This window comes from Seriola dumerili, unplaced genomic scaffold (genome assembly GCF_002260705.1).
Source record: "Seriola dumerili isolate Sdu_G_001 unplaced genomic scaffold, Sdu_1.0 BDQW01000874.1, whole genome shotgun sequence".
NCBI classification, from domain to species: domain Eukaryota; kingdom Metazoa; phylum Chordata; class Actinopteri; order Carangiformes; family Carangidae; genus Seriola; species Seriola dumerili.
In genome coordinates, this window is record NW_019175129.1 from 497,989 (window position 1) to 511,104 (window position 13,116).

The 13,116-nt window shown below is 42.1% G+C and overlaps 1 protein-coding gene across 1 annotated transcript in view; it reads left to right on the plus strand.

Moving 5' to 3' along the window:
* The window catches only part of LOC111237488 (glutamate receptor ionotropic, NMDA 3A-like), a 41,677-nt gene that overhangs the window by 18,858 nt on the left and 9,703 nt on the right, over positions 1–13,116 (plus strand). The window contains exons 4-10 of the mRNA XM_022766605.1: positions 2,712–3,381; positions 4,368–4,751; positions 5,712–5,857; positions 7,934–8,049; positions 8,826–8,977; positions 12,372–12,533; positions 12,850–12,920. Coding sequence (XP_022622326.1) covers positions 2,712–3,381; positions 4,368–4,751; positions 5,712–5,857; positions 7,934–8,049; positions 8,826–8,977; positions 12,372–12,533; positions 12,850–12,920 — 1,701 coding nt within the window. The remainder of the gene's footprint in view (positions 1–2,711; positions 3,382–4,367; positions 4,752–5,711; positions 5,858–7,933; positions 8,050–8,825; positions 8,978–12,371; positions 12,534–12,849; positions 12,921–13,116) is intronic.

Consider the following 13,116-nt stretch of genomic DNA (forward strand, 5'->3'; position numbering starts at 1 on the left):
CTTGGTTTAACGCCTGTTAAAAGATGGAGGAAAGTAGACAAGGTGGTGGAAAGGGACATTTTCCAGTGAGCAAGGTGACACAAACGGAACATTTTGGAAAAGGTCACATCATTTACATCATTACCTCCTGAAGGCGTATTGAAGAAGTGTTCATCTCCCTGCACAGAATGGATGCCTCCGTTCATTCTTACATCCAAACATATCCATTCCAATAGACAAGTGTGTGTGTGTGTGTGTGTGTGTGTGGGTGTGGATGTGATTCTTGTGCGTTTGCTCTGGTATCTGACACTCTCAGACAGCCAGTAGCATGGCTCAGTGAGAGAGATGGCGTGATCACTGGACCGTAGTCTGTCTTATCCTGTCACACACATACACATACACACACACACACACACACACACACACACACAAACCGGCTCCAGACAGCCACTGGGGCCACCAAGATAATACACCTCTCCGGTGCTGGTGTTACACCAATAAATTGGAATTTTTGTATAAACTAACCAAGGGTAAAGCATAAATCGTACTTTTAAGCCTGTAAATCCCAGCAACAAAAAAAAAAAGAAAAAAGAAAAACCAACAAGGTGTCTGGAAAAGGTGATATCCTCACTGGCAAATGAACAAACAAAAAAAAACCCCAAGCAAGCAGAAAACTTCTTCCGCTGCTGTGCATCTTGCAGTTAATTTGATTGTTTGAGTTGAACTGTGCTTCGTGCACTCTCACTCTGCGTGTCTCATTAGAGAGACAAAGTGATTTGAGTGAGTTTCAGCTTTCTCTGAGCATAAACAAGATGGATGAGTGGAAAGAAGACTGAATAAGAAACTTTATTAAAAAAAGGAATCTGAAGTAAGTACAGTAGGTGGATCACTGGGTTGCAGCGTCTGTTTAAAATACCTTGAATTCAGGCAGATATGTGTTGGGTGGTTTTGAATTGTGATCAGTTTCTGTTTCTGTCTTCACCAGAAAAACAGAGTCATTGGTCATTTGTTGTTGAAATGCGGAAAACAATGTTAATCTCAAATGTTAACCTCAACAAAAATCAGATGTGTAGCACGATTCTGTTACAGCTCCACAAACTTTTTAAGAAGCAGTCTGGGGCGGATCAATCTTTTTTTTTTCTCCTTTATTTAAATCATGAACACAATCTTTCTGTAACTTCTCGTTTTAATCACCATGACCATGATTGTTCCCTCACCAAAAACCAAGATGCTCAGTCAGAATAGCGGAATATGTGAACATCTACAGTTCCTTGAAGTGATACTTTGAGTTACTTGACATGGGGTTGTGTGAGGTACTCGTACATAGTCAGCGTATTAACTGCAGTTTTCTCAGTTTGGAGAAGTAGGCAGAAGTACCAGCACAGAACCTGAGCGATGTGCCGCTGTGGATGGGGACAGTTGCAAATAGTGTTTTGCCACTTGCAAAATGTTCATTGAAAAAGTTCATTTCAGTTCAAGTGCAATATGGTAGTTCAGTGGTTGAGAAAATGTAGTTCCAGGGAAAAGGCTGTTTGACAACAAAATAAAGTGGTGAAAGTATCAAAAAAATAAAGCATATATTTCAACCAATACTGGCTTTTTTTTGGTGGCTAACACGTTTTTTGCGGCTGGCCCTGTCCACACCACGGTACACCACTCAGCTTCTGCGCCGGTTCTCCCAACTGCTTCTCGAAAGTGGCAGCGCGCCAATCCGAATCTACTGCAGGTAATCCACTGATTATAGATAAGTACTTCACACAACCCTTACAAACATCAAATAATCTCAACCATCACTTTGAGTACAGCATCTGGTGTTGCCTCTGTTTTGATGGCGTCAGCAGCTCAAGTGGCATTCAGCCTAATATGACCCACCTTCGTACCAGTGTTTGCTACTATCGTACACCTGCAGCACAGCAAAATGTGTGGCTCATATTAATGGCACTGGTACAAACGTAGTTCCTTTCCATAGATGATTGTGGCCAGAGGGTTTGAAACAATGTTCCAGGTCACAAACTTTTTTTATACTATAAGCAGAGGCAGAGTAATTTCTCACACAAGTTTGAAACTCAACTACTGCAGTACAGACCACACCACATATTTATTTGAAAGTTTAAACATTTGACTCAGTTTCTGATGTCTTTTACACTTAGAAAATAAAAGCGTCCAATTGGAAATGGAAGCATTTGTAAAAATTTTGACCGTAGTCTCTGTTAATTGACCACTTAACAGTGAATGTTTTTGGCAAGCAGGATGACACTAATTATTGGTTTATAATCATAAACCCGATAAATTACTATATTTGGCTGCTAGTGGGAAATGGAGACAAACACCTTGCTCCATGTTACTGAAGCATTCAAACCAAGTCCGTCCGAATCTAAATTCCCACCGTCCAGATTTGCAGACTACCGTCATACGTACTGTCACACGTCAAGTCTGCAAGGGTGCTTTCAGATCTTGACCCCAGTTTCAACTTTGGAAACTTAACATATAGAAAGCAAAGGAGATTTATTTACCCACTAATCTGTAAATTGTCCACAGTTTTTTTCAGTAATTTATAGCGACATACCTGCAAGGAATGAAACACCAGAGATAACTGAAATTACGGACAGCCTGAAAATGATCTTTCCTCCTCTAACTCCTCTGCTATCCTTTCACTCCCATTCTCCTTCCACCACTCTTCTCCCCCCTTCCTCTCCTTTCTCCTGTTATTTCTTTCCTTTCATTCCCCTCAGATTTCTATCCAACACCTCATTCGAGGGCCAGAGCGGCTTTATATCCAGAGACAGTCACAGCCAGAATGTCATCTCAGAGGCCCATCACTACATCTGGTCCCTCCAGCTGGACCCCCTCGGCCAGCCAACCTGGACCCGCCTGGGACGCTGGCGCAGGGGGAGAGTTCTGATGGACCAGAGGGCCTGGCCAAGCCATGCGGGTTCGGGAGGTGGAGGTGATTGGCGCCGACCCACGAGGCTGCACATGCGGGTGGTGACGCTGGTGGAGCACCCGTTTGTGTTTACCCGAGAGGTGGACGGGGACGGGCTGTGTCCCGCAGGCCAACTGTGCCTCGACCCGCTCACCAACGAATCTTCGGTTTTGGAAGGACTTTTCCAAAACCTCGCGGGACCCAACGGATCTGTTTCCACTGACCTGAAGAAGTGCTGTTATGGATACTGCATTGACCTGCTGGAGAAGCTGGGCGAGGACATGGGCTTCACTTACGACCTCTACATTGTCGGCGATGGGAAGTATGGCGGGTTTAAGAACGGTCGCTGGACGGGATTGGTGGGTGATCTGCTCAGTGGCGCTGCCCACCTGGCAGTGACTTCATTTAGCATTAATTCAGCCAGAAGCCAAGTCATTGACTTCACCTCACCCTTCTTCTCCACCAGCCTTGGAATTCTGGTCAGTGCTGCTCTTTCTCTTGCTGCCTCACTTCTTTTTCTCCTCATTATATATAGATTTTTCTTTTTTTTTTTCCTCGCTCCACCTCCTATTACTCACTTCTGCTACTCTTTGGCCCATCCTTCTCTGCTCTCTGTCATTGAACTCACCTCAACTCTTTCCGCTTGGTATGCTGGTGGTCAGTATCAATATGGTAGAGTTTTATTACTGCAAGACCTACATTATTGGAATCTAATGCAATTCCCCATATGGGCCTAGACCGGTGAGGAGCGAATAGCTTTGTGAGGTGACCCTATTACTGCAATTACTACAGCTAGTCTCACCAGTTGACAGGCATAGCGACAGTGGTAATCACTCTATCTTCTCCTCCTCTTAACACGCCACTACAGAGGGAGACGTTCTGCTTTATTTACAGTGGATGTCTCTTCCATTGTCCATAATATTTCTATTTTCTTCCCCCCATTTCACCTCAGGTATCCTCTCAATGAACAACAATGTCACACACAGCACCTTTATACCCCATCAGTTTTGCACCTGACAACAGTGCACTGTTGGATTGTGAAGATAATTTATGTCCGATGAAGACATGGCTAAGGAAATGCGTAGATTACATGTGTGATTTGATTTCATTAAACATAGTGTTTATATATAGTAAGTTGGGGGGTGGGGCTTGAAACCTTCCTCCCATATTGTCTGGTTCCCATCCCATCCTGCTCTTGTTGAGTCTCCTGTTCCTGTTTCAGTTGGTGAAAAAGGACCATGTATAATTATTTAATGGATTTATGATGAAAAAATAACCACACACTTTAACCCAACACTGTGTCATAAAAAAATAAAAAAAGATAGCACTGTTAATAGCGGACAAAAATGATTATAAACAACCTGTGAAAATTAAGAGCAGCAATAACATACAATAATGATGACGACATCTTGTCTTTAAAAATTTTAGTTATTAGTTTTTCTACCCCCCCCCCCCTCCCGCGCAGGTTCGTACTCGCGACACAGCTGCACCCATCGGGGCCTTCATGTGGCCTCTCCACTGGTCCATGTGGCTCGGCATCTTCGTCTCCCTCCATGTCACCGCCGTCTTCCTCACCCTGTACGAGTGGCACAGCCCGTTTGGTATGACGCCGCGTGGACGCAACCGAGACCGGGTGTTCTCCTTCTCCTCTGCGCTCAACGTGTGCTACGCTATTCTCTTTGGGAGGACGGTGGCCATCAAGCCGCCAAAGTGCTGGACGGGGCGCCTGCTGATGAATCTCTGGGCCATCTTCTGTCTGTTCTGTCTGTCCACCTACACAGCGAACCTGGCTGCTGTCATGGTCGGGGAGAAGACCTACGAACAGCTGTCAGGGATACATGACCCAAAGGTACCAAAGTCAGAAAGGTGCAGCACTACTAATAACTGCAATTTCTAGCTGAAGTTTAAAGTCCCTAAAAAAAAAAAGTTGATTATCCAATATCTGCCCAACAGTTTTAGTTATTTTACATCAGAGATTTCTGCACTAATTATTTCTCTGTGCTCTTCTGACTGGTTTGAAGTGGGTGGGATGCAAGTATGAAATGCACAAATCCCGATTTATCCTCATTTGAATCACAATCTGATGACAGTCGGTGGCTGGTTAGGGCACTGGGTTAAATCTGGGTCAAACACCTGATAGAGATGAAGAATTTTTGATGTCATAGAGACATACAGTTTCAGGGCATTCATTTAATCAGAATATTTATTTTATTTCTTTATTTTCTATTTTTCTTTTCTTCCGTTCAGATTAAAATGGACCAAAACATTTCCATTTAAAAAAGAAAATGTGGTTATGAAACTGACTGGGTTTAATTTGTTTGTTTCTTCATGTCTTTCTGGTACACCGTCTGTCATTGCAAACATGGCTGACTATGATAATTAACAAGCTGTTGTGGAATTTCTCTTTGAAAATGTCCTTGATGTGCACTCGATAAAAGTGCAGACCAGAAGATCAATTATCTATTCTACATTTAGAAGAGCCACTCGACGGTCCTTAGTTGGCAAATATATTCTTTAAATGAAACCACTTTTAGAAAAAAAAAGGCTATTGAGGTAAGATAATTCATTCAATCATTCTTTTTAGCCGACTCACCAACTCCTTGAATCACAAGAGTGCAGAACAAAAGAAAAGAAAAGTTCTTGTAAGAGTATTTCTTTTACATCTGGGAATTGAAAAATTCCAACCAAAAAAAAAAAAAAGAGAGAGAGAGAAACAACAAACCGAAATAGAAAATACCAATGTTAATATTAATACTTTTTGACGTCATTTTTAGAAGAAACACCTCAGTTTCTTCCTGTTTTCCTGCAGTTGCACCATCCCTCTCAGGGATTCCGCTTCGCCACAGTGAGAGAAAGCAGCGCAGAGGACTACGTCAAGAAGAGTTTCCCTGAGATGCACGAGTACATGAGAAGATACAACGTCCCGGCAACACCAGATGGAATACACAATCTCAAGTAAGGCGAGGTTATACATACAGCCCACATACAGTACAGCACGCACGCACGCACACACGCATATACACATAAATATTCAGGTGTACAGATGGTGCTCTCCAGTGAACCAGGTTATTCCCATATCTCTGTCATCTACTGTCATCATTCCTTTCAAACCTAATTCCTCTCTGGTTGCACAAATGGAAACAAAGAAACTGTATCATCTCTGAAAAAAAAAAAAAAAAAAAAGAAAAGAAATCTCTTAGTTGCATGTCCAAGGAAAGCCAGACTGTGGGGGTGAAAAAAAATTGCATCCCTGCTGCTGCTGTTCCCACTGCAAGCCTGCCTGCCCGCATTCAAGTCTCACCCTCCTCCTTACCCTGCCATTGCTGTCATCCTAAGCTGCTTCGACATTCAACTGGCATCCCCGTGGAGCCAAGCAAGAATATAGTGAGAGAAGGCAGCTGGAATGCAGGCCTAGGCTGGTTAGGACAGAATTTGAATGGATGAAACACAATTTTTTTTTTTGAGCTTGTAATATGCTGATTAGAGGGTTCAAGGAAAAATGTCATCTGTAGAAAATTACAACCAGGGGAACAAGACAGCCATACAAGCATACTCGCTGCTCAGGGTTTACCCCGCGAGGAGCCAGGCATTACTTATCAGTGACATTATCATACTGTGAGTATTATGTGAATCGTGTTATAGTTGTATCTAGTTTGAACAGCTATTAAAACTCTGTTAAACTACTTTCTTATTAAACTCTTACTTCATGATGAAGACTTTTCCCTGATCAACCTCTGAGATTCAACACTAATAGAACAGCTGTGTCTTACGTCGCCTCGTAAAATAAAGCCACATTACAGAAATGGCTTCCTGTCACCAGTGCTGTTTTCCATTTATGCCACTGGGATGCTTTTGCACGATTCAACTCCTTTTAGAGGCATTAACCGAAGAAGATGACGCAGAAGAAGCAGAAGCATCATATTGGTTAGTTAATTGGTTGATGCCAGGGTCGTGCTAAGGTCATAAAATACGCAACATCAGTTTCATACTTTGGTGGAAATACCAAGGACATAAGCTTCAAGCTAACTCAGCCTGTCATAATGAACAGCCAGCTCGTGGGTGGAAGATAGCGGAGGATTTCAAACACTGTCCTTGATAACAAACAAAAAACAGAGTAAGTCTTGAAAAAAAAAGCTTTATCACTTGTATCCCAGCAGGCTTTAGCTGCCCGTGAAGATGTTTTACAGTTGATTTGTAAAAGCCTCGTTGCTGTGTTGTCACAATATTTCACCTGTATAACAGGCTTGGAGTGAGGAAGACAAATAAAGGCAGTAATTGTAATGCCATATGATCAGAGGAAGTATTGGGAAATCCCGGACAAGGCAAAAAGGTTGAGAGAAATCTGTCTATCATTATTCATTGCTTCACTTCTTATCTTTCTGTCAAGTAGCGTTACGTGTTTATGAAGTGAAAGCATTAAAAAAAAAAAACTATAAAAACAGACAGAAGAGTGACGTGGGTACAAAAGCAGAGAAAATTAGTCTAGTCTTGGAGAAGCAGACGAGGGGGAAGATGACACTAAGTAAAGGTTCATTCCAGTTCACGTCTCGGGGGCGGGGGGGAGTTTAATTTTTCATGTGAATTTCAGAGGGTTGTCTGGAAGCTTCTGTGGTTCATTGCCAGAGAGAGCCACAAGATTTTAGTTAGTGCTACTGTCATATTTGTTACCACAATGAAACATCCGTCACCCATCAATAACATCTCAAATGATCAGATTCTCATAAAACTCAGTCATTCGGGCTAATGCTTCTGTTCCAGCATTACAGTGTGTAACTGTCTGATCATAGCAACACACACACACACACACACACACACATACAAAATACCATGTATTTGATTATGACTGACTCATTCTACAGGCTGTATTTGTTAGTTTGCAAATAGCACAACAGAAAATCCCGCCAGTTTCTGTGTCTGGAGCAACAGTTTGTTGTTATCTAGAGTTCCAGATGCAGACAGAGTGCCACCTCTTTTTGCTACATCTGCATTTGCGTTGCACTCGGAGGATTTCTTCTTGTTGTGTGTTTACAGGGCTGACCCTCAGAAACTGGACGCGTTCATCATGGACAAAGCTCTGCTGGACTACGAGGTCTCCATAGATGCAGACTGTAAAACACTAACAGTTGGAAAACCCTTCGCTATAGAAGGTAACACATGGAAGCTTCTTATGTGACGATTCATTTGCTCATAAAATTATGTTTTCCACCTTAGTGGGTTTGTTGTTGAAGCAGTAAGGTTATTGGTTGATTAAGAATCACTCAAACATGCGTTGGTTTTTTTTTTTTATTTTTTTAATTGTCACTGGATTTTAAGAGGTCTTTCTGCGTGACTGCAGACCAACTGACCATGAGCGTTTTTAGGACACTCCTGAATTTAACAATATCAGCCACTCAACGCTTGAACAGCAGCTAATCTTCTGGCTTTCAAAAGCTTTACATTCTTCACTGTCTACTGTTAATCTGTGGTCCATTTAGCAAGCCTCTTCCTCCCACTGTGAAAATGTTCCCATGGTGGTTGCTTCCATTACAGGACACCACGGTCCCACATTCCAGTGCTGTTGTTAATTACTTAATGCACCCTTAAGCCTTCAGGATATAATACAGATCAATCAGCGTGCTTCCTACCAAAACGAGCTACTTCTGTAATTGGCTATCACTGAATTTGTCACACTTTCCTGGCATGCTGAGAAATTCAGAGATATACTGACATTTTCAAGTACCTGCAAAATTGCCAACACTGCCTTCTTTCTGCTCAGCTGCTATTCTTGCGAACGGCTATAAACCAGTGAAATAATATAATGGCAGCACATGGTTTTGAAGAGACAATTATTTTCTTGTGACGGAGAAGTCAAGAGTTGGTACTGAGTGTTTTTGTTTGTGTGTGTGTGTGTGTGTCTGTGTGTTTGTTATGTGTCCACTGGCAGGCTATGGCATCGGCCTCCCTCAGAACTCTCCTCTCACCTCCAACTTCTCTGAGCTTGTTAGTCAGTACAAGTCAGACGGCTTCATGGACATGCTGCATGACAAATGGTACAAGGTTGTGCCCTGCGGGAAGCGCAGCTTCGCTGTGACTGAGGTAAAAACCACCTGCTACATACAACAGCAGCACACTATTGTTCCTGTTGATGAAGACATGCTGAGTTGTGACTTGCAGCATCTCCTCATCACAACCAGTGGATATGGTCCAAATATAAAAGCTAATAAATTACACCTCTGGTCATTTCAAATATTTCATAATTATATAGAAGTAGTCTTTTGTCTATCTGCTGTCTACTTCTATCATGGAGGATTATTTTACAAAGCCCCTCAAACAAATCCTGACCAAGGACTCTGACTCTGCTATCAGAACACTTTCCCTGCACTCCCTCCACAACCTTCATGAACAGTAATTGCTCCCCTCTAATTCAGACCCTGGCCCCTGACCCTCCAGCTGCTAACCAAGCTGTGTCGTCCCCATAACTTCAGTCCTAAGCAGTCCGGGCCCCCACGGTCCATGTTGTTGTTCTGCTGTTACAAAGCACTTAGCTCTCTTAGCAGCCTGGCCATCTCTCCTCCCAGCTGCGACTCTGGAATCCCCTAAAAGCTTCTCCCAGCTCAGTCCGGACCGCACACACCTCATTTTCCAAGCCTGAATTAAAAACCAACTCCCCTGTACACCTCCTCTGCCTCATCTTCTCCCTGTATTTGTACTATGCTCTCTCATTATTTATTTTGTCCTGCATAGTGTGTGACAGGCGATATAATAATCAGCTGGTTGTTCATAATTAAGCAGCATTCATTGGTGCGTGCCTTTGAATGACAGCATCACCAAAATACCAAACACACGAATGTAGATTAACCGTCTAATGAGGCTCGTACGAGCAGCAGAAGTGCTACACTGCAGTGGCACAGATTCAGTGTCGCTGAATGAACCATTTTCCACTGTGCAACAGCTAGACTTGTTATAGATGCTATCTACAGTTGCAGACATTTAAATTGCTCCAGGTACATTTCATTTCTCAGCATCATGCCTTCCTCCGCCTGCCTATAGTGACGGCAGAGGAAGCTGCTCACCCAGTATTCTGTTTCATCTGTGTGTCATTTAATTTTACACACAACTACAGCAGACAGTTGACTATCAGAAATCGCGGTGTGATGATCATGTGCACGCTCCATTTTCTCATGTTATGTATACTGAATGCTGTAGACTATGATACGTAAAATATGCATCACAACATATATCCACCCTAACCGATGTTTTAAACTCACTTGCAAATACAGCGTCGTCAAGTGTAACAAAAGTAGAATGTTTTGGCACGGTTACAATGTGCTGTCACAACGAACACTGGACAACATCATCGGGAAATTCACGTGATATGAGCAGCGAATGAATTACTGACAAGGCTGGCTTACTTAAGTCATGGCTCAGCATTTTTTTTTTTTAGCAATCTTTTATTCCAATGAATGAGTGCTACACCAGCAGCAGCAGCAGCAGCAGCAGCAGCAGCAGCGAACCGGGGATCCTGAAAAGATGAAAAATCTGATGGATTGGCTTCAGTGAGTCAAGCCAAACTCTCTGGCATCCCGCCAGCTCCCTGTCACCCCAAGGAAGTTGATCCCATTTGAAGTAATAAAATCAATACTAATAAATGACATATTATTCAATTAGCTAACATTAAGAGGGCCAAGCTTAACATTACCATGAATAAATTGTGACCAAAGGGATGCAGATTATGAGCGTTATGGTGCTTTATTGAAGTTGTTCGTCGACTTTTGCAGCAAATTTTTTGCAATTAATCAACGAGAGTAGTGAACCAATGACTGGGGAAAACATAACGGTGTTGTGAATTATAAGATCACTGTGATAAATGATTGTTTTATATGGTTACAACTGACAGGAAGTGCGTGTGTAGCCAAGAGCATGTGCAAAATCTATATCTGCGAGGAATGTTGGGAGAGGGTTAATACACACCAACTTGCACTGCTTTTTATTCAGTTGAGTATATCAGATTAGTGTCATGTATGTTCAGTAAGCGTGTCTTACTGTTAAAAGGATAAAACCACTGTAATTTTATTTCCCCATGTCAGTACAGTTTGAAATGTGTTCCCCTGCAGCCAGATGCCACTTACTGTCTCTACTGCCCGACTTCCCAGGAATCATCGGCTCCCACCCTCCAAAATTTCATTACAGCCGGCTCGCCAAGTCACAATACTGCAATGACGAATTTAATCCATCATGTATTCCTTTCCAACATGACTTTATAATGCAATCATCGCAGCTGCTGCTGTATCGCTCCATACTCTGCGGTAAAAAAACATCCTTATAAGAATGTGCATCTGCAGTAACAGCAACAAGTGCTCAATTAAGAAAAGTGTGATATTACATTTGGAGATGGCTGCACGTGCAGACTGCTAAAGCATTTCTGAGAGGTTTCTCCACACTGATACATCCAGGAGAGAATAAGAGCAAATTAAGATCTGAAGGGGAAAAAAAAAAAAAAAAAAAAAATCATAATCTCAGTAATAGGTGTGATATCCCAGAGCGAGACAGTCTGAGGGTTTTTCTTAGGGGCTTAAATCTCAGTGATTTAAACGAAACAATGTAAATGTCCAGGAGAAGTAACTGATACTTTATTTCACATTTCTCATTTCTCTGAAATAACCATAAATAGCTTTTACAGCTGTAGTGATGGCAGTGTTAAGTTATGGGGATAAAAAATATACCATGCATTACATTTGTCATTGCAGCGTACTGTCTATGCAAGCTGTTTTTAAATGGAATTTGGAAAACAAAAAGGGAGCCGATGACTCTCAGGAGGTCGGCGAAAACTTGCTGTAATTGAGACGGTGGGAACTTACGACTGCAGTGAATACATCAGCGGGTTCCCACCTTTCATGGGTTATAATGGCAAAATAATAAGAAAATTACACTCGTGTTATCATTAAAGTGTTGGCTGTATACACCAACAAAAACCTACGGCCACACTTCCTACTGAAAAAATCTGTTTCAATAAGATAAGGCTGCTCGTGCATGCAGTTTCCATATTGTTCTCAATTATTTACTTATTTTTATTACAGTGCATAACACAAAACGCAGTGCACACTAAAAAAAGAGGAGTCTTTGACATAGTGGATCCATTGACCTTAAACTGCTGTACTTTGTGCAAAAAGTGACATGTATATATATTGTATGACGTGGCTTGCATAAAGCAATATACACGGACCACAGGGATTTCAAGATAAAGGGTTTGATTAATAATTAAATATAAATGTTAAATTTGTAAAAGTGGAATCTTGTGTTATCTTGTTATGTGACTGTTTTATCACCATGCAGCACAACCTGAGGGACGTTTTATTGTTGTACTTCCTGGAAAGAATTTTTCAGACAACTACTCCTCCATTAGAGACAGTAGATATGAATCTTACCATCTCTCCACTTTCTTTCCCTGCCTCCCACCGCCGCTCATTAAAACTCGTGTCTCTCTCTCCAGACGCTGCAGATGGGCATAAAGCACTTCTCCGGTCTGTTTGTGATGCTGTGTGTGGGCGTGGCCTTATCTCTACTGACCACCATAGCGGAACACATTGTGTACAAGCTGGTGATCCCGAGGGTCAAGGAGCCACGCTTCAAATACTGGCTGCACACGAGCCAGGTGTGAACACACACACACACACACAAACACACACACAAACAAACACTTTCAAAACAAGTTGGAACACAGCTACACAAAATAAACATAGACAATTTCAAAGTACACAAGGATAGCATCAATATGTATGGTCCATATGCATTTAGACAGTGACACAGTTTTGATTACTGCTCTCTTTCACTTTCCTGTCTCTCTCTCTCTCACACATACACACACACACACACTTTAGCATTGCCAGTAACCACCAGAATAATCACAGAAAAACAGGCAAATCATTTCCACTACGCATTTGACAGCCAATGTGTTGCTTGTTTTCCAGAGATTACACCGGGCCCTCAACTCGGTCTTCACCGATGACAAACTACCAACTGTTACCAAGCCAGAGAAGAGGTACTGTCCCTGTCACTGAAGGCTGGTCTCAGTTCAGTTTCAGCTCAATCCAATGAATCCAGTAGACAAGTACTGCAATACACTGACGCTAAATGTAATGTTTTTTTCATGAATTTGATTTAAAAGGTCCCATATTTTACACTTTTCTGGTGTTTTAGTTGAAGTTATGAAGATATCTTTGTGGTTTTAAGTATCA